A 24,751-nucleotide genomic window follows, 5' to 3' on the forward strand; every position below is an offset into this window, starting at 1 on the left:
GTGCCCGCCCCAGGCTGCCGCCCCGACGCAGGCCTCGCGCACACAAACCCTCCTCTCACTTTTCATTCTCGTAAACTGACGTCAGCGCTGCTGAATCATGAAGCTGAGGTTTGAGAGAGAGACAGAGAATCTGCACCCGGGAAGCCACATGGTGGGCGCGTGCACACACACACACACACACACACACACACACAGGTCTTTCTGCCCTGCAGTGGTGCTGCACTAGATTTGTCACACAGGGCCTGGATTGCATTTCCTGGGGGCTTTTAAGGTCACTGTAAGTTAGTATAGATTTTTTTTTCCCCAAAATGACTCTTGAAGGGACAAAGGGGCCAGCTGTGGAGCAGCGTGACTAGAGCCTTTATTCTTATCGGTTCCGCTTCAGGTTTTGTAAGGGGAATGGGTCTGGGTCTGGGTATCTATCACTTGTGGAATGAAAATAGGACTTTTACACCTTTTTCAAATGAGGAAAAAAACCCTTACCAAACCGTATGCTACCTGCCAATTCGCCCCTCTTTGCAGGAGGACCTCCTTCCTCACCTGTAAAATGGGTCGTTGACAGCACTTACACTGCAAGGCCCAGGTGAGGCTGAGTACTCCAGCTAGTGACTAGAGAGCTGGGACCCGCACCTGCAGAGTGCCACATGTAAACATCAGCAGCTGCTGCTGCTGTTGCCATGACGTCAGAGCACTGTGTTGCCTGGGGGGCCCAGCCTCTGAAGCAGTCCTGAATGGGTCTGGAAGATCTGGCTCCGCCACTTGCTGTGTGCCCTGCTCGCCTCTCTGGGCCTGTTTTCCCACCTATGAAATGGGGGAGGGGTTTACGGGGTGGCCAGGAGGCTGGAACAGGGTAGCATGGGGCCCAGCGGTTATAACCGACATTATAACCTGAGCCCGAACATTGCCTTCTGTGATTTTTTCCATTTTCCCAGGCACTGGCCAGGGCTGGGGTGAGGGGTGGCAGGAGCAGCTAAAGAAAGAACAAGGACAGGACTTAATTAATCCACACAGCGGAGAAGGAAGGACAGGGGGTGGCTAAAAATAAAAAGCAGAGACTCTTTGCGAGACAGGACATCACCTCCTTCCCTCCCGCGGCTCTGAGACCCTGATCCTCTCCTGGCCAGCCTAGCCCTTGAGGCCTGGAACCTATTATTCCCCCAGGACGAGCCTGGGCAGCTCCAGCTCTTGGACCATGCAGTTAATTTCATGCTCCACTTTGGAGTCTGAAAGGTGTTATTAAACACAAGCGCGCTCCATTACCAGCCTGTCCGAGGCTTCTCGCCTCTGAAGATAAAGTGTGACGCGTCCACAAGGCTGCTTAACCCTGAGCCTGGAAATAACTCAGTTCACCGTGTTCAGCAGTGAGTTCCCAGCACGGCCCATCGCTCACACGGGGCCGTGGACACAGGAGCAGCCATCAAACCCGTGTCCGGGGCACCCGTTTCTGGTGCCACGGCCCGCCCCACACACATGCTGGACTGACCCTTTCCTCCCCCGGCCCCCGGCCCGCACACAAAGTTGTCCGTTTCAGAGGTAGAAGTGGAGGCCCAGGGAGGCAAAGGGAATTGCCCAAAGCCACCAGCAGGGCCCTCCTGCCACCACAGACCACAGAGCCTCTCCCTGGCTCCAAGCCATGTGTTCACCAAAAAGTACAGAAGGCAGAGCAGGGTGGGGGGGGAGGAAGTCAGACCCAGCACCGAATCCCCATCCCATGCGAAACGTCTCCCCTGATGGCGTTTCAGAATGTGCCGCTTCCAAACGGCTCACCAAGCCCCCAGCCCGCCCCCACGCTCTTCCTGGAAGTTGTTGTGGTCATAGAAGCAAAGAAGTTTCCTCTCTGTCATCCATTTGAAACAGATTCTGGGTGGACAGCCAAAAAAAAAAAAAAAAAAGGCTTGAGTGTCTCCGAGGGTGTGCGCACAAATGCGCCCCTCACTGGGTTTTCTCTTCTGTAAGGTGGGGTGAGAGCCTGGCCTTCACAAGGGTGCATGTCTATAGGGTTAAGTACATGTAAGCACAGAAAGCAAAGACTAGGGGCTGGCACGCAGCGTGGGCTCAAACGCGAGCGCCCATCTCGCCCAGCACACACCCAAACGAGAGACCCCTGGTTTCTGTCCCCGACAGTCCCAGGTGGAATCCCGGGGGGTGTCCAGCCACAGAACGTGCCCCCACGCCACCTCCGGCGGAGCCGGTCCGTCTTAGGACCCTTCTCCCTTCAGAACCAAGAGAAACTTCTGGCCAAAGCACACGCTCTAGAAACATTTTTTTTTCTTTAAAAAAAAAACTTTCATAATAAAGTTTATTACCTAAACTGGCTGTAAAAAATATAAAATAGGATTCTGCACAGCAGAAAAATAAAGCCAGAGACCCTCCCCCAAGCCCTGGTTTGTGCAAAGATACCGGGTGTATGTAAACATGAGAGGTAGGAGGAGCGGGTTCAGGTCCTGGCCCAGGTACAGTTAAGCTGCTACAATGACCAGGGGGACCCAGACGGAACGCCAGAGGGAAGCATCCCCAAGAGGTGAGGAGGGGTCTGTGGCCTCGTCTCCTGCTGAGAGCGGGAGGCGACTCGCCCCCACACCCGCTCCCTCCAACCCAGGCGGGGAGGGCACCCATGTGGTTCCAGTCAAATAATAATAATTAATAATAGAAAATAACAGTGCGCCCCAGTTAATGCTCCGTGCACGGCGGGCGCGGCCGCTCAGATCTGGAAGGGGAAGGAGCTCAAGTAGTCCCGGAGTACCGGGTTGAGGGGGATGCGCGCCAGGTTCTCCCGGCCCACGGTGGCCACGATGCGCTGGCGGCACAGCTCCTGCAGCGGCCGCACGCGGCGCTGGCGCAGCGGGGCCCCCAGCATGCGGCGCGGCGCCGCCACGTAGTGCTCCAGCAGCTCGAACAGGCAGTCGAAGCTCTCGCGGCTGCCGTCCAGGTGGAAGCGGCCGGCCTGGAAGTGCACGCGGATGCTCGTGGGGCCCGAGGCCATCTTCACGCTCAGGGCGAAGAAGCAGTTCCGCTGGCGGCTGTCGCGCACCAGGAAGGTGCCCACGGGCTCGGCGCGCAGCCGCTCGTGCGCCCCGTGCACGCTCAGGGGCCCCCAGTAGAAGCCGCAGGCGTCTAGGAGCGCGCTGGCGCGGGTGATGCGCCGGTAATCGGCGTGCGAGCGGAATGTGCGGAAGTGCGTGTCGCCGGGGGCCGGGGCCGGTGTCGGGGCCGGTGCCGGTGCCGCCAGGCAGGGCCGCGGGCGCGCTGGGGCCGCGGGCGAGGAGGAGGAGCAAGAAGAGGAGGAAGGCTCTGGCCGCCGTCGGGGCTCTGGTGCCGTGGAGATTGCATTGTCAGCTGCCACCTGGTTGTGTGCTACCATCCTACTCGAGGAGCCAGCCGGAGGGGTGGGCCATAGCGTCCGGGGTTGCGCTGATGGGGAGACAGAGGCAGTGAGCCGCAGCGCCCCGCGGGGCCGGGGCTGGGTAGGTGAGCGGCCGCGAGGCAGCGCGGGCGGAGCACCAAGCGTGCGCGGCCCGTCCGAGCCCCGGCGGGCTCATCTAGAAAACGGGCTCTGCGGTCCGCGAAGCCCTTGCCGGCGGTGGGGGCTCGGGGGGTGGAGTCCACCTCCGGGGAGCGGAGAGGGGGGCGTGGAGAGGTGCCCAGGAGCAGCCCGCTCGGGCTCCGGCCGTCAGGCCCGCGGCTCGCCGCCCCGCGGCCGCCGCCTGCTGGCCAGGCCGGGATCGGCGCCCGGTCCGGGCGGTTTGGGCACAGGCAGCAAAAAGATTGCGCTGCGGGAACCCCGCGCGCGCGCGGGGGGCGGCCTGGGTGGGGCCGGGGGGGGGGGGCGGCCCGAGGCGTGATGGCCGCGACCCCACCACGCAGTCCCGGAGCCGGCCGGGCTCGCGCTCCGGCTCCGGCTCCGGCTCCGGCTCCGGCTCCGGCTCCGGCTGGTGGCCGCCAGTCCTTTCCTCCCTTCTCCCTCCCGCCTCCTTGCCCTGTGCCCGGCTCACCTGGCGGTGGGGCGCGGGCCGGCGAGGGGCTCCGGGGCGACTCTCGCGCATGCTCCGGGGCCGGGAGCCGTGCAGCTGCCACGGCCGCAGCTCACTGTGCTCCGCGCCCGCCCCTGCACCAGCCTTTTAAGCCCGAAGCGCGTGGGAGCCACGCCCCCGGCAGGCCACGCCCCGGGCAGGCCGCGCCCCCAGCGCCACTTTCGGTTTCTCTTTCCGTCGTGGCGCCGGTGCCTGCCTGCTGTTTACGCTTCCCGGGGTTCTGCAGCTGGGGGCCCTGCACCCCGACTCCGCCTCGCACCCGCCCTAGCACCGTTGCATCCGGGGGCGCTGGCCCGGCCCTGAACCTCCGGCCGCTTCCCGAACGTCCCCTTCGGACCTGGCGACCCCACTTTTGCCCGTGCCCTTCAGTCCCGGATTTCTGCGGCCGAGCCCTTCGGGAAGCTCTGGACTGGCCGCCACACGCGCCCCTCCCCGCCGGTCTGGGGCAGAGCTGTCCCCTACTGCGCGGAGCCGGATCCCGCCAGGAATCCCGGGAGGTCCCCTCGGGACGGCTCCCGCCCCGCGCGGCCCCGGAGCGGCGACTGCTGACTGCGTTTCTTGGCTTGGGCTTCCCAGGAAGCGGCCGCCTGACCACAGGCTTCAGAGGAACCCTCGGCGGGGCGGGAGGGGCGCCTCGACGCCGGGCCCAGTTCCTCGGAAACCGGGCGGGGCGCTCACGGTCCCCAGCGGCCCGGCCGCCCGCCCTGCGCCCCCACTGCGACAGCTGGGGGAACTGGCCTGGGGAGGGGCTGTGATTTGCGGTGGCTGGCGGATCGGGGGCTCCGGCCCCCGCTCTCACCCTCCCTGTTTTCATTTTGGGGAGAAAGAGCAGCCAGGCGCCTCCAAACGTACTTTGGAGACCCATGAAAAAACGGTGCATTTGCAGATATGGTGATCAAAAAACCTACTTTCCTGGCCCTCCTCTCCCCTACCCCCTCCCGCTGCTCCATCCAGCACCTGCCCTTCACCCCCGCCCTCCCAGCCCCACACACATATTTGGGCTCGGGATGGTGCGGGGTCGGTGGTCAGGGCTGTAATTTGTGCACGTGTGTGATGTAGCGCTTCTGTTTGTCGTGGATGGCCATGGAGCAGGTCCCGGCTGGTGTGTGTATTTGTGAATGAAGGCCCATAGGGAGCCCCAAAACTAGGGGGCACACAAAAGACCCGCCGGGCTGGCGGGGGCTTGGTGACTGTTCTTACGCCGGCACACACTGCCCTCTGCAGACAGCTCTCAGGATGCAGCCCAGAGGCTCCTCTGCCCCAAGTCCTGGTGCCAGGCCCTTCTTCCCACGTCCTCAGCCTCAGCACATCAGGGCGCCCCCAGGCAGAGCCCAGGTTCCTGCGTCTGCCCGTGAACACAAGGGGGAGGCCCAGAATCAGCTTGGCTCAGGACCCCATCAGCTCCCTGAAGTTGTGTGTGTGGCCAGGGCTGGTGACAGTCGCTGATGTGGCTGTTTGGGTGCATGCGTATGCACACGTGCGGTAAGAGAGAAGATGCACAGCCATGTGTGCTCCAGGGGGCAGGTGCTGTGGTCATTCTAGAGATGGTGACTGAGCACCACTGGGGGGCCACACCTTGTCTTGGGTGATGGATAAAATATAATATAAAGCAGGCAAGGCACGACGGGTCACCCCTGTAGGCCCAGCTACTCAGGAGGCTGAGGCAGGAGGATCGCTTGAGCCCAGGAGTTTGAGGTTGCTGTGAGCTATGATGATTCTACTGCATTCTAGTCCAGGTGACAGAATGAGACTCTGTCTCCAAAAATAATAAAATGTGTGTGTGTGTGTGTGTGTGTGTGTGTGTGTGTGTGTGTAATTAAAAGCCAGACTTTGGACTCAGAGCTAGTTCTAACTCTGCAACTTTCTAGTCTGTGACCTTGACCATGTGATTAACCTTTCTGCCTTGGCTTCCTCATCTGTGAAATGGGGATAATAATAGGACCTCCTAGGGTTGGGGTGGGGATCAAGTGGGCGATTATGGGTCAGGTGCTGAAAAAGGCCCCTGGTGTATAATAAGCACTCAGGAGCTGTTTGCCATTGTTGTTCTTCAGAGGGTGCCTGTAGGTGTGGCAGCATGTCGGAGCCCACAGACACGTGGCTTCACCCCTCGTGTCCATTTTGGGAGCCCTAGCCCAGGGAGCACAGGCCAGAGGAAGGAGGCATGGCAAGGGAGGAAGAAGAGGAGGAGGAGGAGAGCTGCTTGGGGATAAACTAGGTACACGTGGCCACCGGTGACAGTTACCTTTGGTTTCATTTTCTGAAGTCCCGAGTTTAAAATGAAACCAAATCCAGATGCCAGAAGAGAGGAAGGAAATGTGCTGATTGACAAACGTCTGGTCCCGCAGGGCTGCGCACCAGCGCCCGGGCACCCAGGAGGCGTGGAGCCCTCGGGAGCTCAGACTCCCCAGCAAGGTGGGGCCCGGTTCCCGCCCCAGGCCTTCTGCCCCCCAGCGTGGGACCCTGGGCAAGCGACTTGCCCTCTTGGGGCCTCACTTGCCCCATCTGCAAAATGAGCATTGGACCTTTCGTACCGCACATAGCAGCAATGGATGCAAAGCCCAGAGCAAAGTGCCGGGCACAGAGCAAGTGCTAGGCACACGTGACTTCTTGTCACAGGGCAGATGAGTCAGCCCTGTGTCCACAGCTTGCCAGACCACAGCCAGATGCGCGGCAGGTCCTGGTAGCCCAGACGTGAGCAGCTGGGGAGAATCACGATCCCAGCCCAGGGAGCTCGGTTCAGTTTCTCTTTCCAGCTCTGGCAGCACCGTGCTGGGAAGCCCAGCCCCTCGCCAGGGCTCGTAATCCTGAAACCGGCCCCGTGGTCTTCGCCTTCCTTTTCCTCTAATGCATGGGTTAGCGAGGTTCCCGTGGGAGTCTGGGCCCCTGGGGTCCCCGAGCTGTGGGGCTCACCGAATGAATTCTGCCGTCCACTGGTCTGGGTTTAAATCTGTCACTTCATAAGCGTGTGTCCTGGAACAAGCGTCTTAGCTTCTGTGCGTCTCAGTTTCCATACCTGTAAGACAGGGGTAGTGACGTATCTATTTCACTCCTTCAGTATTTATTCAGCAGGTATTTTTATTTTATATAAATATTTAAGAATTTATTTTTCTTCTAGAAATGTTTTGTCCATTTCCTGTTGCTATAACATTCAGCAAGTATTTATTGAGCGCCTACTGCATGCTGGGCACTAGGGACTCGGCGGTCTTCAAACAGACCTGGAGGAAGACAGTGCAATTCACACGACAGTTTCGGATCCAGCTAAGTGCTGTGTTGGAAACGAACAGGGAGAATGGGGTGATGAGGTGTTTGTGGGGTGAGACAAAGCAGATAGGAAAAGCCTCTTGGGGGAGGTGACATTGGCAATGAGTTCTTTCTAAAAGTGGGGTGACAGGCAATACAAAGGCCCTGTGGTGGGGGTGATGGCATGCGTAAAGATCAGGAAGGAGAAGGGTGTAGTTGGTTTAGAGAGCAAGGGGGTGAGTGTAGGGGCTCGCCAGGGTCCGATTGATCGGGAAGAGCTTGCTGGACGATGGGAGGGGTTTGGATTTTACCCTGAGAGGGTGGGGCAGCCATCAAAGCCAGGAGCCATCATAGGATTGGGTGTGGAAAGACCTCTGGCTGCCTACATTGTTTAGCCACATGAGCTATCATGGTGAACTTGGGACACACCTCATTCCGAGACCCCTTGGGTGTCCCTATACTAGCCCCTGAAATGGGAGTGAAGATAGTTGTAAGGGCCAGCTGGGACATTCATGCTTTGGAAAGAGCACTTCCTGGGGAGTCCACGGCTACGTTTTGGGTCAGTCCTCCCCAGGAGACCCTGGGGAAGAAATCCCCATTTGCTGAGCCGCTCCTACAGGCCAGGGGACAGTTTTTTGGTGTATTATCTTATTTAATCTCTCCCTTGGCCCTGTGATTTGGAAATCGTGTGCTGCCATTTCTCAAATGAGTAAAGCACAGCTTGGGGAGTTGGGGGACCTCGACAAAGGTATTTTGGGGAGCCCTGGGGCTTGGCGGAACCTGGCTTGAAGGCCTTTGTCAGGAGAGCTTGCTTTGCTGTTGGGTAGAGCAATAGTCCCCAACCTTTTTGGCATCAGGGACCGGTTTCATGGAAGACAGGTTTTCCACGGATGGGGTTGGGGGAGGCAGAGCTCAGGCGGTGATGCAAGCCATGGGGGGCGGCTGTAAATGCAGGTGGAGCTTCTCTCGCTGGCCTGCTGCACCCCAGTTCCCAAGTTTCACGGAAGACCACTTGTCCACTGGCGGGGAGGGGGCGTGGAACAGGGAGCGGCAGGGGACAAGGGGGAGATGGAGCTCGGGGGGTGATGTCCAGCCAATTCCTAACAGGCCACAGACCAGTATCGGGCTTCAGCCCCAGGGGGTTGGGGACCGCAGGGGTAGAAGGTCCCTTCTGTTCCCACAGCAGCAAATAGCGTGTGTTTTGGTGGGGGGGGGGTGCCGAGCTAGGGGCACCGAGTCCGAGGGGAAGGTCTGAAAGGCCAGGGGGGATGAGGTGAGCAGTGGGCAGGCCAGTCCTGGGGAGGCTCGGCCAGACTCTGCCCGTAGCCCCCCGTGCCTGTGTGACAGGTGAAGACAGGAGACATTAAGTCAGAGGTTGCGTGAAGCGGCCAGTACTACCTGGCTCTCAGAAAGCAGTCTCAGTGCTTACGTGAGCAGCTCCAGAATGAGAGAGGCAGGAAAGGGGACCTCGGAGAGCACTGGTCGGAGGGTCCAGACTCCCCTGTTCCCAGTTCCAGCTCCCCACCCCCACCAGTGATGTGGCTTTAAGCAAATTAGTTTAACCCAGTGGCCCAAAGAAATGTCACAAAGCCCAGGCATGGAATGCCCAGTGCCTTTCCATCAGTAAGTCCCTGGAGATCTGATTTATTCCATTTTTATACACTGTTCTAATAACCCAAGCCAGTCCCCCCCAATAAGGGACAAATTAGGTGTCGGCAACTGACAAGTAGCAAGTGCAGTTGATGTAGAAAAGAATTTGCAGAAGCTGTGAAGCTAGACAAAGGACTGACAAACAGCAGGCAGGGGGCAGTTAGAGCCTGGGCAGGAAGACCCTCACATCCAAAGCCCCCCACTGTGACAAAGGCCACTGGCCAGGCGCCAGGAGGAGAGGTTGGTTAGGACCCAGTTCTCTCCAAGGAGGCACCTCGTTTGGGGGCACACAGACCGGTGGCAGTCTCAACACATGCCGTGACATGGGAAGCCCAGTGTCTGCTGGCGTCAGTCGCACCTGGCTCAGCTGGCAGGGCCCCGAGCAGGCTGGGGGAGGGGGTCACCCTTGACTGGGTTCTGAAGGAAGATGGACCTCGCCAAGGGAGGGGAAGGGAGCGCTCCTGGCAGGACAAGGCAAGAATTTGAGGGCCTGCAGGAAGTGAGGCGGTCGAGGCGGTTGACAGCCCCTGCCTGGCCCTGATGGCATATGGGAGGGGCAGGTCTGGGGGAAGCAGCAGGCCGGACTGGCCTGTCCCTGCCCTGGGGCACTGAGTCCCTCTAGGGAGCTTGCTGGGTCACCTTGGCCAGACAGCGAGCCCAGAAAGGAGGCTGATGTTATATTCAGCATGCCTGTGCTGTCTCGTCTCAGATCCAACAAAGCTTTGCCAAGCCCTGATTAGATGCATGCGCGGATGCTCGTTCTTTGCTTTGCTTTTTAATTTTTTCATTTCGTCATACAAAATAACTAAAGCATTTCCCCTCCCCAGAGGTAACCCCAAACACCAGCTTAGTCTGTATGCTTCCAGATCTTTCTATGTGCACTTACGTGCATGTACTTTGATCCATAAAAGCTGTGTCGCTCTGTGTAGGATTTCCCCTCTGCGAGTGGTGTATCTGTCTCCGTTGCACCCTCTTCCCCGGGTAGCATATCCTGGCAACCTGCATGGATCATGTATAGATCAACCCCATTTTTCTTAAAAACCACATATTCCTCAGGGTGGCCACTTAGCCATCTCCTGCGGATGGGCACAGGTTGTTTTTTGCTTCTGCAAACAACGTGGCCCTGAGCCCTCCTGCGTGGCCCCGGGCACACACGCCTGTGCACGTTCTCGGTAGCATTCAGCGGGATGTTTCCCGTGCCCTCGCCAGCACTTATGAGCAAGCTTTTCCGTTTCCGCCTATTTGATGGGTACACAAGTGGCATCTCCTTGTTGCTTTAGCGCGTACGCCTCCTTCCATCTATTCAGTGAATACTTCCCGCGCTCCCAACATGTGCCAGGCACTGTGCTGTGTGCTGCAGACGCAGCAGTGACAGCGACCCGGCCCCTGGGGAATCTCCATAAAGCAAGGCATGCAGAACAGGTCCAGAGAGGTGAAGAGACCGGCCTACGGCGCCCAGCGAGGGGAGCTGGGGTTGGAATCTGGGCCTGTGTGCCTGCGGAGGTGGAGGTGTCTTTCCTCCCGAATCTTCCCGAAAATGGGCGTCTCTAGCCTGGTCCGTGCTGCCCTTCCCTGGCCTCTCCTCCCCCCGCAGCCCGAGACCTCTGGGTTTCCCCGCAGCGACCACTTGGGCCTGCAGGGGCGACACCCCCAGGTGACGGGGCGGACAGCCCCACCACAGGCCGGCCCACACGTCAGTATTTCCCAGACCTCCCTTCACCCCCGTCTCCCACTTACATTGAATCTCTCCGCCGGAGTCAGCATCCACTGCCCTCTCCCTGGCTGGATCCATCATCTGTCTCCGTTTCCGGAGCCTGGGGTTCCGGCAGACCTGCCACCTGCTGTCCCCGCCCCAGCCAAGCCGGTGAAAGAATGAGCCTGCGGTCGGAGGTTTCCCGCTTGTCCTGGCGTGTCCAAGAGGACGGCGTGCACGGTGCGTGCGTACCTGCACATGCGTGTCGGTGTGCGGGGGCCTGCCTGTGAGTGGAGGGGGGCGTGTGTGTATCAGGGTCCCCGCGTGACTGTCAGTCTCTGCGTCCGAGTGGGCCCGCGTGCCTGTTTGTATGTGCAACCAGGTGTCCGTGTGCTTTCGCCGCTTTCGTCTGAGGGCTGTTTTCACCACACACGTGGCCGGGCCATCTGCTCATAGTAAGAGATCTCCTGCCTTCAGCAATCATATCATAAAAGGACACTGCCCAGGGAGTAGGGAGGTCCTTTGGTGAGTGAGGCTCAAAGGCCCTGGCCTGACCTCTGACCCTCTGTCTCTGCCCCCTCTTGCAAAATATGCTCCCCAGAAGGTCTTCCCGGGCTTTTTGCACTGCGGTGTCAGTGACCGTCATGGCTCCGTGTGGCCTTGCGTTTTCAATAGGGAACCGGAAAGTTCTGGGCAAAACATGAATCTCTAACCTCAGACCTTGATCAAGTCATTTCACCTCTGAGTTTCAGCTTCTTCATCCGTAAACTGGGGACAAAGCCTGCTGCTGGGGGCTGTGGATTCAGTAGAAAGCTTTATGCCAGAGCCTGTGGCACCTAGTAGGTGCTCAATAAATGGTGATTTCCGAGTCTGTTGGGCCCTTCCCCGTGGCCTCTCACAGGGTGCGTAGGAACAACCTGGAACGTTTCCCTGCTGTGAGGGGAGGATAGAGGGAGCCCAGGAAGGGAGACTGGCGCTGTGTGACATTGACTGACTGCACCAGGCCCTCTTGCAGGGGCCTTATCTCACTGAACCCCACAGGGAGCCCTCCAGGGAGGCGCCATCAGCCTCCCCTTTTACAGACTTGCTCAGGCTCACACGGCTCAGATCTGAAAGGGCCTTCCGCTGACACGGCCAGCATGCCTCGGCCGGCCCGGCTCCGCAGAGTCCTGCAAAGCTCAGGCTTCCCCAAGGCCTTCCTCCACGGCTGCCCTTCCCCGGCCACAGGCACCCCGTCCTGTCCCCATTACCCCCCTTCCTGCAGCCCAGACGCCACATGAAACACAAAAGGCAACCACAGCAGCCACGCCTCTGGCGGGGGTGCGGGGAGCCCACTGAGACCCGAGGTCAGAACCGTGACCCCCAGCAGACAGACAGGCCAGTGAGCCCCCGAGTGGCCATGACTGGCCCACTGTCCCCCTGGCCAGAGCCGGAGCAAACCCGAGTCTGACCCTAAAACCTAGGCTGATAGGGTTGAAGGTCAGAGGCTAATTTACATGCTGAGACTTTGACAGTTCCCAAATCCTTTTGTCTGGCGCTAGCACTCCTCCTCAAGAAACCGTCTAGTCCTTTCTGTGCTGAATTAATAGCAAAGGCTCGCTGCCCGCCCGCTGCGTGCCCGGGCACTTCACACACGCCACCGCACCCGCCCCTGCCCGCCCAGCCAGAGCACCTGCGCCCATGTCGTGGATGAGAAAACCAGTAATCTGTGTCCACGGCTGCCCCTAACTCAGTTGGGAGCTACCTGGGTGTGGGGTCCTTTATCTGCCCTCCTGCGCCGTGGCCCAAAGCCTGTACAAGTCGGCACTTGGTAAGTGTTTGGCAGGACTCTGGGCGTGCTCCCGGGAGGAACTTCCAACCCGCCGTGTGGGAGACCCCCAGTGCTCGCCTAATGTGGGTCACCATCCTGCCCGCCGCTCTGCCCCCTGCCCCCATGGTCCAGTTTCCAGGCGGCTGGCAGTGCCGTCTTTGACACTCAGCAGAGCCCGACGTCCAGCCAGCAAGCCCCTCCCGTGACCACTGCGCACTGGGAGCCGTGTCCCGAGTGGTCTGGCCCCCACTCCTGTCCCGCCGGCTGCGTAGCCAGGGCAGCTTCTCCCGTCCTTAGCATGCAAGCCCATTCCCTCCCCGTGGCTCCGGCGCATGCTGTTCTGGGCAGACGGAGCCTTCCCGGGTTGGCCCCCGTCACCTCGCCCCACTGCGTCACACAGCTTGTCTTAAACGGCAGGTCCCGTGTTTGTGTTTGGACTGCAAAGAGGACAGGGCCTTCTGTGTCCTCTGTGTGTTCCCAGAGCCTAGCGTGGCCCCTGACGGACTTGGCCCCTTAGTAAACGTTTGTCGAAGTGGCAGCTTTGAGCACTGTTTTACAGAATCGATAAGTAAGGCTCAGAGACCACCAGCCTGTGTCACAATAAGTGCACAGGATTCGAGCTCAGGAACGCTCTGGACTGCAGAATGCACGTTCCTGACCCCTCTTCCTGTCTCCTGCGTGATCCTGGGTGAGATACCTGCGGATCACATGAGCAGTATATGGGTCTGTGGGCGTCACTTGTGTGTCTATGCACGTGTGCACACATGTGGGAACATACAGGGCGGGCCAGGGAGGAATGTCGCCAAGCACGGCATTGCCCATCACTTTCAAGGCCTCTTGACATCTCACCCCTGTTCATTTCCGCCCCTGTGCTGACAGAGACCCCTTATGCTTTCACGAGGTCCCATCCCTGCCCCCACATGACCTCTTCCCTGTGTCCTGCTGCCCCACCAGGCCCCCAAAATGTGACACCTGATCCTAGAGAAATCAAAATGCCGATGCCAGGATAGTCATCCAGTGTACAAGCTTTAATCAATGTTGCATAGAAATCACCGTAGTAACATGTTCCTGCTAAAAGATTGACTCTGTCCTAGCATTCCACGCGTGATGGCACTTCTCATCTGGGTGAAACACACAGGAACAAGCCGGGGAGTGCCGTCTCGTCACTTGTATCTCCGCCCTGAGGGACAGGAGAGGGAAGGACCTTTAACAGCTGAGCACTTCGGTCATTGAACTCTCCTTCCATCCATCCCCCCTCCCACCCACCCATCCCTTCCACCCATTTGTTAGTTCACTCTAGTCAACATTTCTTTCCCATCCTACCCCATTAATCTAAATATCTACCCCATCCATCAGTTCAGTTACTCCAATTATCCATCCAGTAAACTATTCATTCAGCCGTCAAAACTCATATCCATTCAATTCATCCACCAACCATATCCTTCCAAATCAAATCAGCCCTCTACCCAACCAGCCAACCGTTGTATCCATCCAATCCCATTTATTCATCCATCTAGCTAATCACATCCAACTTTCCTGTCATTCAACTGATGTGTCCATCCATCCATCCATCTAGATCACTTCTATTACCCATCCATTGACCTAACAAACCTTACAGTGATGATTTACCCACCCAGCCTCTCGACCCATCCGAGCCTCCATCTAGCTAATCTGCTGTCTGTCCATCCTCCCAATCAACCCATCCAGTGAAAGAGCCAGTCCGTCAACTGGGCCACTATGTCCCCTTCCCCCTCCTCCTCCTCCTCCTCCTCCTCCTCCCCCTGCCCCTCCCTACCCCTGCCTGTGATTCCTCTGTGACCTGGCCTGGAGGCAGAGGTGTCCACCTCGCTTCCCCCAAGGTCCCGTGACCTGCTCCCTATCCTCCGTGGCCCTTCCCCCTGCCCCCGCCCAAAGGGTACCTGTGCTCCGCCTCTTTGTTTTGTACACCTGCTGGATCCTCTTGCCCACCTTCCTCTTGTTCATCTTGCTCTCCAAGGCCTTTCTGTTCCTGGGGCAGCTGCTGCAGTGGGTGGTGGGCCGCATGCGAGAGTGGTGGGAGTGCATGCTCTGCTTGTGGTGCTTTGGTGGCTGGCTGGGGCTCAGGCTCTGGCTCTGGCTCTGGCGGCCAGATGGGCTGCAGGACCCCGGTGGGCTGCGGTGGCTGGTCGGGCTCCGGCTGGGGCTCCGGCTGCAACCCTTGTTCCGTCTGCAACTCTGGCTGCAGTTCTGGCAGTGGTGGCTGCAGTTGCACTGGCTGCAGGCGTGGCTTTGGGGCCGAGAGTTGCCGTGAGGCTGGGTGTGGGTGATAGGAAGGCTCTGCGTCTTGGTGTCCATGGGAGGCCACACTCGGAGGGGCAGAGGCCGCCTCCTCCTCCTCCTCCTGTTTCAGCAGGCCCAGCTTTACAGAGACCCTGGAGGCCCCTGGTTATATAGTCGGGGCCGATTATGATGGCACAGGCTCAGGGTGTAACAGACGCAGCCCCGCTGGGACAAAGCCCCTGCCCTCACCCCCAGGGCGGGGCAGCTTTCTGGGCACCCTGGGGCAGACCCCTCTGTGGGTTAAGGGCCCTGGGGTCAGATTGGCCTGAGTGAGGCGAATCTACATCCCAGATCTGCTGCTTCCGCACGAACAGTCCTGAGCCCTTACCTCTCCAAGTCCTAGTGTCCCCATCCTTGCAGAATAGGGACAATCATTGTACTGACCTCGTATGACATTGGAAGAATTAGATGAGAAAATCTATGTCAAGCGGTTAGCTCAGGCCGGGGCCACAGTGACAGCTCAGTAAACCTCATTGACAGGCACGGTCTGCGTTTTCTGCCTCCGCCCGGCAGCTTGGGTGACGGTCGTGCAGCCCTGACCCCGGTGGCGGGTGGCGGGTGGTCTGTAAGACAGCCGGTGAGTGCCTGGATAGACGTCGGGCGGGTGATGAATCTGTCGGATGCCTGGCGGATGCATGGGAGAACGATGGATGATCGGAGTAATGGAGCAGACCGACAGGTGGGGGCCTGCTGCCCGCCTGCCCAGCAAGACTTAAAGTCAGGAGATTTAGACGAAGGTTCAAATCCCAGTTTGCACCAATGTCCAGTCTTGGGTGGGCTGTCGTGGTTTTCAAGGCCTGGTGGCCGTATGTGACGGAAGGGGTGTCTGTCCTTCTTTCCTGGTATCGTGAGCCCGAGAGGCCTGCCAAGCCACAGGAGGCCCCTGGAAACCCGGCTTCCTCCTTTCGGTTCCTGCGCCCTCACCCTGCTTCCCTCCCTGCCCCTGGAGCCGCGTTCCTGCCACACTGCGCACCCCGCGCCGGGGAGAAAGCCCAGCCAGCCCGTGCGCACCAGCCCCCGTGACCCCCTCGTCTCCCGGGTCCGTCCAGAGCCACCAGGGCTCCCAGGCCTGGGCTCAGGCCATCGGCTTAGCTCTGGGCCACTCCTGCCCCCACCCCCGCCTCTTCCCCACAGAGCTCCTTCTGTCCCCAGACCCTCCCCAGCCACACACAGCGTCACCTGTTGTCTGCTATCGCCCGCTTTTATGGAGTTTATTTCTTAATAAATGTGTCGAATCACTCGGGGAGAACCACCCTTCTGCTTCCCGCTTGCCGGGGCTCTGCCCCCCGCTTCCCAGGCGGCTTTGTCCTCGAGCCTCACCATGACCGTGAAATGGGCCAAATGCCGCCCCCCCCCAATCCACGTCCACGGCTTACCCCAAGGAACCCGTCCCTGTGGCCTTATGTGGAAGAAGCGTCTTCGCAGGTGGAACTAGGCAAAGAACCTTGGGCTGAGAGCGTGCCAGAGAGTGCGGCCCTAAGTCCACGGAGAGTGTCCCTGCGAGAGGCGGAAGGGGTGACACAGGGAAGAGGGGCCTCGTGCGGGTGCAGGCAGCGGGACGGGCTATGCGGCCACGAGCTGAGCCACCGGGAGCGGGAGGGGAGGGAGGAATTCTCTTCTGAGGCTTCCGACTCCGGATCTCCAGAACCATGGGGGAATAAATGCCTGTCCTTTTCAGCCACTGGTTTGTGCTACTTCGACACAGCAGCCCTAAGAAACGAACGCATCCTGGGAGGCAGGTATGATTGTTGTGTTTTAGAAAGGAACAGGCTCAGAGAGGTTGGGTCACCAGCCCGGAGTGCCACAGCTAGGCACTGGCAGAGCCGGGATTGAATCCAGGCGTGGCCTCCTGCCATGGGCACTGACGGTCCTCAGGGCTTCGTGGGCACGGGCAGCTCTGTTCCAGGGGCCCCGCCTGTGCGGGCTCCTTGCGTCTGGTCGTGGGGAGTGTGCAGGCCACGCTGTGAGACCCTCTGGGCCTCTGGATCGCCCTAACCCGCGGCCCCGCTCCTCTTCTGCTGACCCCCACTTCCCCACCTGCGGGCCAGCGCACAGCGTGGAAACCAAGGAAACCGACCTCTGCTGCCACCTTTCCAGCCCTCCCCAGGAGAACCGCCCCGACAGCCACGCCCCCGCGACAGTGGCCGTCCCTCAGGACTGCTGCGTCTGTCACTGTCACGTTAGGGCCCTGGGGACTGGAGTGGGCTCTGACACCCGGCAGGGCCTGACCAGTGCTTGCTGGGCACACGCACGGGCGGGGGCACCTTTGGGCTTCGGAGGGAAAGATAACGTGGGCCCGTTGTGTCATTTGTGCTGGGGGCAGGGGAGGGTCTCGGGTGGTAGGGCCTCCCCTGCCCCCTGCCCCCTGCCCTCGCCCTCTGCAGGCCCAGGTGGCCTCACCTCCGCCTTCAAACAGCCCCCAGGGAAACTGAGCCCCACCCCCAATGCTGCCTCCCCTTCCCCACCCCCACCGCCTGGACAGGGTCGTTTGTCATTTCTTTAATCTATTTTTAACTTTTTAAATTTTTTAACCAGGGAGCATAGATTCCAGTCGCCCTGAGTCTGTGCTTCCTCCTTTGTCATTTCTTCTGGGGGCAGGGGTGAGAGAGCCGGGCGGGGGGTGGCACACACAGCCGAGCTTCCCCTGGAAGGTGCGCCCAGCCCCTTCTGCACCTCGCCCAGCAGCCTCTCTGGGCTCCCCCTGCCCGCCGCGCTCACTCACGGGGGCACCGTCTCTGCACCTCTTGAAGAGGTCAAGAGTGAGCCTCCAGGTGGGAGAGAGATGGTCACGGAGCGGGCTGGCAACGGAAGCGTCAGTGCTGAGAAGGAGTTGGGCAGTGGGACCGCCCCGCCCCCAGCAGCTCCTCCTGGCGTCTGGCCTCAGCCCCCCACACACACACACTTCAGCAGAGTGTCCTGGCCCAGTGACCCCGGGACGCAATCAGGCCCCCCTTAAGCAGGGAGGGGCAGGCTGAGGCTCGGAGACACAGTGGCCTGCGCAAGGTCACACGGCTAGCAGGAAGGACGGTGACCCCGTCTGCTGAACTCCCAGCGGTTTGCTCTTAAGGACTGGCTAGAGCAGCCAAGCGGGGGCAGTGCTGGCGGAGACGCGTCCCAGTCCCGGCTGCCGCATTTGAGACCTCCAAAGCGGGGAGGACATCTCTCTGGGTGTCGGGTGTCAGAACAAGGTCACCAACCCTGCTCTTGGGCCTGCCTTGGCAGGTGGTCGCCCTCCCCACCCCCACGCTCGTGCGCGCACATGGCACCAGAAGGGACGGGTTAGGGGAAACCAGAGAGGAGGGAGCCTCCTCGGAGACTTTTTATTGACTCTTTTCTGAAAGTTCTGGCTGGAACAGCGCGGACACCCCCTCCCGGGCTGTCGTCGGGGGTCAGGAGTGCGTCTGCTTGGGCTCGGGGCTCTGCTGGGCCACGGGGCTGTCCTCGGCCGCCGCCTCCTGCTGCTCCGACTCCATCAGTAGCAGCTTGCCCTGAACCGGGAGCTCCTCCTCCTCCTCCTCTTCCTCCTCCTCCTCTTCCTCCTCCTCCTCCTCATCTTCCTCGCCCTCCGACGACAGGGAGAAGTTATCCTGACTCACACAGGCCACGAGCTTCTTCATGGAGGATTCATGGCCTTTCCGGTGGCCCGTGCCGTGGCCCGTGCCGTGGCCCGAGCTGTGGCCTGTGCTGAGCTTGGCACAGCGGGAGCCCATTGTCCGCCTCGCCTGTCTCTGGGATGGGAGAGAAGGCAGCTGGGGGCAGTGAGGGGCCGTGAGGGCGGGAGGCAGGGCGCTGACATCACAAAGGGCCTGCAGCCCACCCCCGCTCGCTCGGGGACAGCCCACCAACCACAGGGCAGGGCGGGAAGGAAGGCCACCCGCCAGGCCGGCTGCAGCGTGCTGCCTCCCTCTGCTTTGTTTGCCTTGGCAAAGGGCCCCCTTTAGCCAGGATGAGAGTTGGGGAGGGAATTTCTGGAGGCAAGAGGGGCACACACAGACTCCTCCCATCCAGCAACACCCAGCCAAGGGGGAGCTGCTGACAGTTTTCAAAGAGGGGGTCAAAACAGTGGCTGCCTGTGGGTCAGGGCACCAGGGGAACTTTCAGCGGCGGCGGGGAATGTTGGGTTTCTTGCCCTGGTAACACTTGGTAACAATTCATCCAGCTGCCTGCTTAAAATTTGTGCATTTTGTATGAGCCCTGTCTCCATAAAATTAAAGAACCCTTAGGACTCTTTCCTTCGGGGACCTGGAAGTGTGATCCTCTGAAATCTCCTTGAAAGGCAGTGGCTTCTAAGCTTTTTGGGGTCACAGGTCTCTTTGAAGACATTTGGAACTTCCCTTTGCAAGGTTGCACCTGCCCGTACAGCACAATCTCAGCCTGGGGTGTGGCGGAGCTAGGGACCGTTGTTTTAAATCTGGTCATTCCCAAACACCAGGAATCTACTTTCCGGCAGGTAAATCAGATCGTGCCAATTTCCTGCCCCCCATCCTCAGTGGCTATGGGAGGTTGAATGATGACCCTCCTCCAAGATGTCCATGTCCTGTTCCTGGAAACTACAGATGTCACTGAGGATCTTGAGAGGGGGAGATGGTCACAAGTGGCAGATTTTTTCAGACGGGAGGTGGATTGACGCAGTCACAATCCACGGAGTGCAGGGAGCCCCCAGAAGTGTGGTTCTCCCCGAGCCTCGGGAGGGAGGGCAGCCTTCGGGCAATGTGCTGGCCAACACGGCCGCATACAGACCAGCCCCTGCACTCTTGCTGGATCACGCCAGACCTGCTTCCCACCACAGGGCTCCTGCACGTGCTGTTCCTCTCCTCCCACAAGTCACACTCCCCCCCGACCACCCAAGGTTCTCGCCCAGGGACATCTGTCGTGTGTGCCGCTGAAGACGTCTTTGTGACCGAGTCAGGGCTCCGTCTCTGCGCAGGGAAGCCAGAGGTGGCCTTGTACCCCTTTCGTGGGGTAGGAAGTGGTTCAGGAGAGCCTGACTCTGGTTTAAGACTCCCAGGCCAGGGGTGGGGGCTGTCACGGCAGCAGTGCAGCAACGGGGCTTTCAGCACCAGGAAAGGACACGTGACCACGGGCAGGGCAGGGGCACGGGGTGACACACCAGGAGCACTCAGCCCCCAGCTGCCCCCGGGCAGCCAGGTCTGTGCCATCTGCACAAAGGAGACCCGGACAGGCCAGCGAATTTCTCGTCAAGTTTTATTTGGCAGGTGACTTTTGCTCATTTTATTCAGATCTTGTGGGTTCTTCAGCAACTCAGGGCTCGGGCATCTGGTGTGGGGGAGTTGCTATGGCCTCGCGAGGTGTTTCCCAGGCAGGTGGATTCTCCTTAACTCCCAGCCAGGGGTGGTGGGCTCAGGAAGTTCAGTAGTAGCGCCTTCTGCATCTTCTCCTCCTCCTTCTGCAGCCTTTTGGGAAAGAAAATTCTGGTTGCGAGGGGTGCCTGGGGCATCGGGGTGGGGATGGGGGTTTTCGGGGGCGGCCGGGTGGGTGGGACCCCTGCCTCCCTTCTCGCCCCCCCTCCCCGAGCAGTGGAGCAGGTGCAAAGGGCCTGGGGTCACTGGGGGTTCTCGGGGCGGGCGGGGGCTGGGGCGGGGGCAGACCTCTGCGGTGCCTCCGCCTGCAGCAGCGTCTCCTGCGCCTTCGGCAGGAGCGCCGCCGCCGCCTGTGGATCCGGCACAGCCTCCTCCGAGAGCAGCGCCGCCTGCGCCTGCAGCGGCGGCCTCGGTAGGTCCTGCCGTAGAACTCGATGGTCTCCGGGCTCAGGCCCTGCTCCTCCTGGCCCTCGAGGCCTTGCTCCTGCCCGTGCCCTTGCTGCCTATACCCCTGGTGCGGGCGCTCGCTGGGGCTCCTCTCCCGGTACCGGACCATGGTGGCGGGAGGGGTGGTGGGAGGGGCGGCGGGTCCTGGGCCGGGGCTGCAGCTGGCCTTGGGGGTGGGGAGGAGGGCCGAGGCCTGCCCACCTGCTGTTGGTGTTGATGTCGGTCTGGTTTGCAAGGGCTCTCTGGGGAGGGGCTGCTATATAAAGGGGACCCCCCACTGTGACCTGGCAGCCCCACCCCCCATTCATTGTCCCCACCCTGCCCGGGAGGGCCCCGGTACTCAACAGACAGTGGGAAGGACAAGCAGCCCCCTGGCCTTGCCTGCAAACGTGTCCCCGCTCCCTGGCAGCAGGTGGGACCTCGGGTCACAAGAAAGAGTGCCAGCATTTTGTCATCCGGATGCCCAGCTGGTGGGCATTGGCGTGTGGTCATTGAGAAGCTTCCTGGGACTGCAAACTAGTGCAACCTCTGTGGAAAGCAATATGGAGATACTTTAAAGCCATACAAGTGGATCTACCATTTGATCCAGCAATCCCACTACTGGGCATCCACCCAAAAGATCAAAAGTCACTTTATGAAAAAGACACCTGCACTCGAATGTTTATAGCAGCACAAGTCACAGTTGCAAAGGTGTGGAAACAGCCCAAGTGCCCATCAGTACATGAGTGGATTAATAAAATGTGGCATATGTACACCATGGAGTGCTATTCAGCTACAGGAAACAACGGGGACATAGCACCTCTTGTATTTTCCTGGATAGAGCTGGAACCCATTCTACTAAGTAAAGTATCTCAAGAATGGGAAAACCAGCACCACATGTACTCACCAGCAAACTGGTATTAACTGATCAGCACCTAAGTGGACACATAGGAGTAACATCTATGGGGTGTCGGGCGGGTGGGGGGAGGGGATGGGCATATACACACACAATGAGTGCAACACACACCAACTGGGGGATGGTCACGCTTGAAGCTCTGACTCGAGGGGGGGAGGGGGGACAAGGCAAATATACGTAACCTTAACATCTGTACCCCCATAACACGCTGGGGGGAAAAGACAGAGAAGTTTCCTGCGCCGTCTGCGCGGTGCCGCGTGGCGCCAGCGTGCGGGGAGGGACCCCCACCTGTCCCCGCGGCCTGCTGCCAGTTAGGACAGCACCAGTGACCCGGAGTCGCCACCTGCCAGGCGCTCGTCTGCTTCCCGCGCGTCCGCTCATCCTCGCCCCGAGGTTACCACCCCCGTTTTCTGTGGGGGCAGCTACTCACGGTGCCTGCGCAGACAAGGGGACACGCAGGCGGGGACGCGGCCCACGGCAGCTGGCTTCAGGCCACGCCCTCGGCGCCGCACCCCGTCCCGGGCCAGGGCGCCCCCTTCTCCTCCACGTGCATCTTCTCCGCTCGGCCCCCGCCTGTCTGTTCCGGGGCGTCACCATACGTCGGCGATCCCACCAACGTCCCAAATCAGAGTCACCACAGCTGAGACACTAGCGTCCCTTTCACGGAAGGGAGGGAGGCTGTGGCGGACACAGCCACGCCTGTGCCGTGGACGGCCACGTCTTGCTCCCGGAGCCTGTGACTGTGTCCCCCTTAGGTGGCCAAAGAGACTTTGCAGATGTGAGGACCTCAGGGCCCTGCAGTTGGGGGGCCCTCCTGGACTCTCGGGGTGGCCCAGCACAGCCGCGGGGCCCTTAGAAGACAGGGGAGGGAGGCAGGGGGACCCCAGGAGGAGAGGTTGGGGGTGCCACGCGGCTGGCGTTGAGGGTGGACCGGCCACGAGCCAAGGAGGCGGGTTCTCCTCCCCTAGAGCATCTAGAAGGGGCTCAGCCCTAATGACACCTGGATTTTGACTCTCGCAAGACCCTTATGGACTTGTCACCTGCGGCAGTGGGAGACGATGAGTCTGCATCGCGTGGCGTCCGTGGCCGACTGCCACGGTGTCGATGGAAGCAAGCACGGAGGGTGACCTTCCGGCCTCGCGGGAGGTGGTGTCGCCACCCCTGCGCCGTGTGCCACCCCCCTCTTGAGGACAGAGGCGCTTTAGGGTGGCCCCCAAGCTCCCCTGTAGAAATCCAAAAGCCCAGGTCCTGCTGAGTCCAGTCTCCGTGGCTGGAGTTAGATGATCAAATAAGGGAAAAAGGTCACCTGGGGTCTGCAAGTTCAGCCGCCTGCTGTCCCCCTCCGATGGGGCGTGGGAAGCTGTTCCCGCAGTGGCCAGGGCCCTGGGTCACCAGGCCCCAGGTCGAACGCGAGCTCTGGGTCTCTCGGTGTGCTCACCTGGAACCGCGGGGCTGCTGACCCCTGCCCCGCCAGGTTGGTGTGAGGACTGGAAGTGACACGTGCAGATTCACAAATGGAAGTCACAGCCATGGCAGTCCCCAGGTGCCAGGGAGTGTCGCCTCGGGGAACTGGGTCTCAGCGCCCTGGTGGCTGGCGCTGCGCCCTGGGCCGTGCTCCTCCACAATGAAATGATTGTGACCCCGGGTCTGCGTCACGTGTCTGAGAGCCGGGCTGTCCTGGGCTGTCCTGAGCAGAGTTCTTATGTCTTGGTCTCGCTGACCTGTCTGTGACCCATCTCCACGTGTCCCTGGGGTTTGGGCACAGGCAGTGTCGTGTGGGTCCAGTGTGGGCTTGGGTCAGACCAGGTGGGTAGGGGAACCTTTGTGTCCTCACGCGGGTGGTGACCTGTCTCCTTCGCGGAGCCACTGGAGATTAAGTGTGGAGAGCGCAGCTCAGCTGCGGCCTGGACAAGCTGTCACTGTACCCACATGGGGACGAGAACTCATGACAGGCCTGCCGAATGAGGAATAAAGCATTTTGAGCCGAATGATTTTTCTGGTGACAACTGGCTTAATCTACTTATAACCAAAGATGCCTTCCTTTCAGTGCGGAAACCGTGGGGCCGGGGGTCCTGGGCGTAATGCGCTCAGGCTGGTCAATGTTTAACTGGCTCCGTCCAGGGGCCCTGGGGCGGAGGAGACCTGATGTGCAGCCCTTGCCAGTTCTAGTGTCACTGCTCCTGCCCCGGGGGCTGCCACCGAAGTCGCGAATGCAGGCTTGGGAGGAGATGCGCGCAGCCTGCCCCCAGAAACTCCCACGCCCCGGCTTCAGTGCCCCGCTGTGCAGGGAGGAGGTTTGCGGACGCAGGTTTTGGTTGTGACGTGCAGTGTTGCCGAGAGTTTGCAACAAAATCCAGTGTGACAACTATAACTCTATGTCCCCTTCCCGCTGTCCCCTCCCATGCCCATGCCCCTCTCCGCCGAGCCCCCTTCTCAAGGACAGGAGACAAGAAGAGTGGGATGATTTTTCAACGTTTATTGACAGGCGGCATTGTTCCTTAGCAGGCTCCTGTTTTTCATCGGATGGTGGCATTTTCAAGATGTGGCGAGAGGGTCTTGAAGTCTGGTAAAATTCTCAGGCAGGAGTTTGGTGGACGTGCTATTTTGTGCATTTAGTATCTTCTTCTTCTACACCTGTACCTGCGGCGGCAGCACCCTGGCGGGGAACGAGAGGGGCGTTGAAGGCAGAGCTCAGCCCTGGCTGAGTCCCCCAGCCCAGCCCAGCCCAGCCCTGCCCAGCCCCGCCCAGCACAGCCCAGCCCTGCCCTGCCCTGCCTGCTCCCGGCTGGCCCTGCCTGCCCCTGGCTGGCCCTGCCCAGCCCAGCCCAGCCCTGCCCTGCCCTGCCCTGCCCAGCCCAGCCCTGCCCTGCCCGCCCCCGGCTGGCCCCGCTTTACTCCTCCTCCTTCTCCGACAGCATCGCCTTCGCCGTCTGCGACATCTTCGTCTCCGGCGGCGGCATCTGCTCCTGCTTTGGCTGCGGCAACATCTGTATCTGGCCATGGCGCCGGATGGAGTTGGCCTGGACGCTCAGAGCAGGGAGCACCACCTTGGTTGAGCCAGCCAACCTGTGAGCAGGTGGAACTTGTGGGCTGTGAGCCAGGGCCCGGCGCCTGGGCCTCTTATAGACACCGGCCCCCGCCCGGGCATTGTGAGGTCGCAGCGCTCGGGGACCTCACAAGCCACGGCAGACCTGTCCCAAGTCGTGCCCTTATATGGGCACGTGCGGGAGGGCGGGCACCCCCCCACCGGGCCCTCTGAGGTCATAGCCGAGGGGACACGAGACGACGTCTCTGTCAGGGCACTCACTCACCCGTCCATCCGGTTAACCAGATGTCACCCAGCAC

General features: G+C 60.3%; 5 protein-coding genes across 6 annotated transcripts; all 5 read right to left on the bottom strand.

Moving 5' to 3' along the window:
* Nucleotides 1–2,464: 2,464 nt before the first annotated feature.
* Nucleotides 2,465–4,128, bottom strand: SOCS1 (suppressor of cytokine signaling 1). The gene is made up of 2 exons (XM_012784809.2): nucleotides 3,993–4,128; nucleotides 2,465–3,411 (listed from the first exon to the last, which is right to left on the bottom strand). Exon 2 carries the CDS (start codon nucleotides 3,359–3,361, stop codon nucleotides 2,702–2,704), a length of 660 nt encoding a protein of 219 aa, XP_012640263.2. The 5' UTR covers nucleotides 3,362–3,411; nucleotides 3,993–4,128; the 3' UTR covers nucleotides 2,465–2,701.
* A 9,309-nt stretch (nucleotides 4,129–13,437) lies between these two features.
* Nucleotides 13,438–14,804, bottom strand: TNP2 (transition protein 2). Its single transcript, XM_012784790.3, has 2 exons — nucleotides 14,344–14,804; nucleotides 13,438–13,604 (listed from the first exon to the last, which is right to left on the bottom strand). Exons 1-2 carry the CDS (start codon nucleotides 14,756–14,758, stop codon nucleotides 13,588–13,590), a joined length of 432 nt encoding a protein of 143 aa, XP_012640244.1. The 5' UTR covers nucleotides 14,759–14,804; the 3' UTR covers nucleotides 13,438–13,587.
* Nucleotides 14,805–18,022: 3,218 nt separating this feature from the next.
* PRM3 (protamine 3) lies at nucleotides 18,023–19,549 on the bottom strand. Its single transcript, XM_012784755.2, has one exon. It carries the CDS (start codon nucleotides 18,745–18,747, stop codon nucleotides 18,133–18,135), a length of 615 nt encoding a protein of 204 aa, XP_012640209.2. The 5' UTR covers nucleotides 18,748–19,549; the 3' UTR covers nucleotides 18,023–18,132.
* A 382-nt stretch (nucleotides 19,550–19,931) lies between these two features.
* Nucleotides 19,932–20,746, bottom strand: PRM2 (protamine 2). Of its 2 annotated transcripts, none has more exons than XM_012784766.3 (2): nucleotides 20,353–20,746; nucleotides 19,932–20,157 (listed from the first exon to the last, which is right to left on the bottom strand). In XM_012784766.3, the coding sequence occupies exons 1-2, from the start codon at nucleotides 20,618–20,620 to the stop codon at nucleotides 20,114–20,116; spliced, it is 312 nt and encodes a 103-aa protein (XP_012640220.1). In that variant the 5' UTR covers nucleotides 20,621–20,746; the 3' UTR covers nucleotides 19,932–20,113. The 2 variants fall into 2 exon arrangements, with proteins under 2 accessions (XP_012640220.1, XP_012640230.1); XM_012784776.3 differs by having other exon boundaries at nucleotides 19,932–20,192.
* Nucleotides 20,747–23,862: 3,116 nt separating this feature from the next.
* On the bottom strand, nucleotides 23,863–24,534 carry PRM1 (protamine 1). The gene is made up of 2 exons (XM_012784742.3): nucleotides 24,302–24,534; nucleotides 23,863–24,062 (listed from the first exon to the last, which is right to left on the bottom strand). The coding sequence occupies exons 1-2, from the start codon at nucleotides 24,405–24,407 to the stop codon at nucleotides 24,019–24,021; spliced, it is 150 nt and encodes a 49-aa protein (XP_012640196.1). The 5' UTR covers nucleotides 24,408–24,534; the 3' UTR covers nucleotides 23,863–24,018.
* Nucleotides 24,535–24,751: the final 217 nt, after the last annotated feature.

Source organism: Microcebus murinus, chromosome 19 (genome assembly GCF_040939455.1).
Source record: "Microcebus murinus isolate Inina chromosome 19, M.murinus_Inina_mat1.0, whole genome shotgun sequence".
In the NCBI taxonomy this organism is placed as follows: domain Eukaryota; kingdom Metazoa; phylum Chordata; class Mammalia; order Primates; family Cheirogaleidae; genus Microcebus; species Microcebus murinus.

Coding starts and splice junctions, on each gene's coding strand:
- PRM1 (XM_012784742.3), bottom strand. CDS start 24,407: ATGGCCAGATACAGATGTTGCCGCAGCCAAAGCAGGAGCAGATGCCGC. Junction 24,063..24,301: donor CTGTCGGAGAAGGAGGAGGA/GTAAAGCGGGGC, acceptor GTTCCCCGCCAG/GGTGCTGCCGCCGCAGGTAC.
- SOCS1 (XM_012784809.2), bottom strand. CDS start 3,361: ATGGTAGCACACAACCAGGTGGCAGCTGACAATGCAATCTCCACGGCA.
- TNP2 (XM_012784790.3), bottom strand. CDS start 14,758: ATGGACACCAAGACGCAGAGCCTTCCTATCACCCACACCCAGCCTCAC.
- PRM2 (XM_012784776.3), bottom strand. CDS start 20,620: ATGGTCCGGTACCGGGAGAGGAGCCCCAGCGAGCGCCCGCACCAGGGG. Junction 20,193..20,352: donor CAGGCGGAGGCACCGCAGAG/GTCTGCCCCCGC, acceptor CCGATGCCCCAG/GCACCCCTCGCAACCAGAAT.
- PRM3 (XM_012784755.2), bottom strand. CDS start 18,747: ATGGGAGGAGTCTGTGTGTGCCCCTCTTGCCTCCAGAAATTCCCTCCC.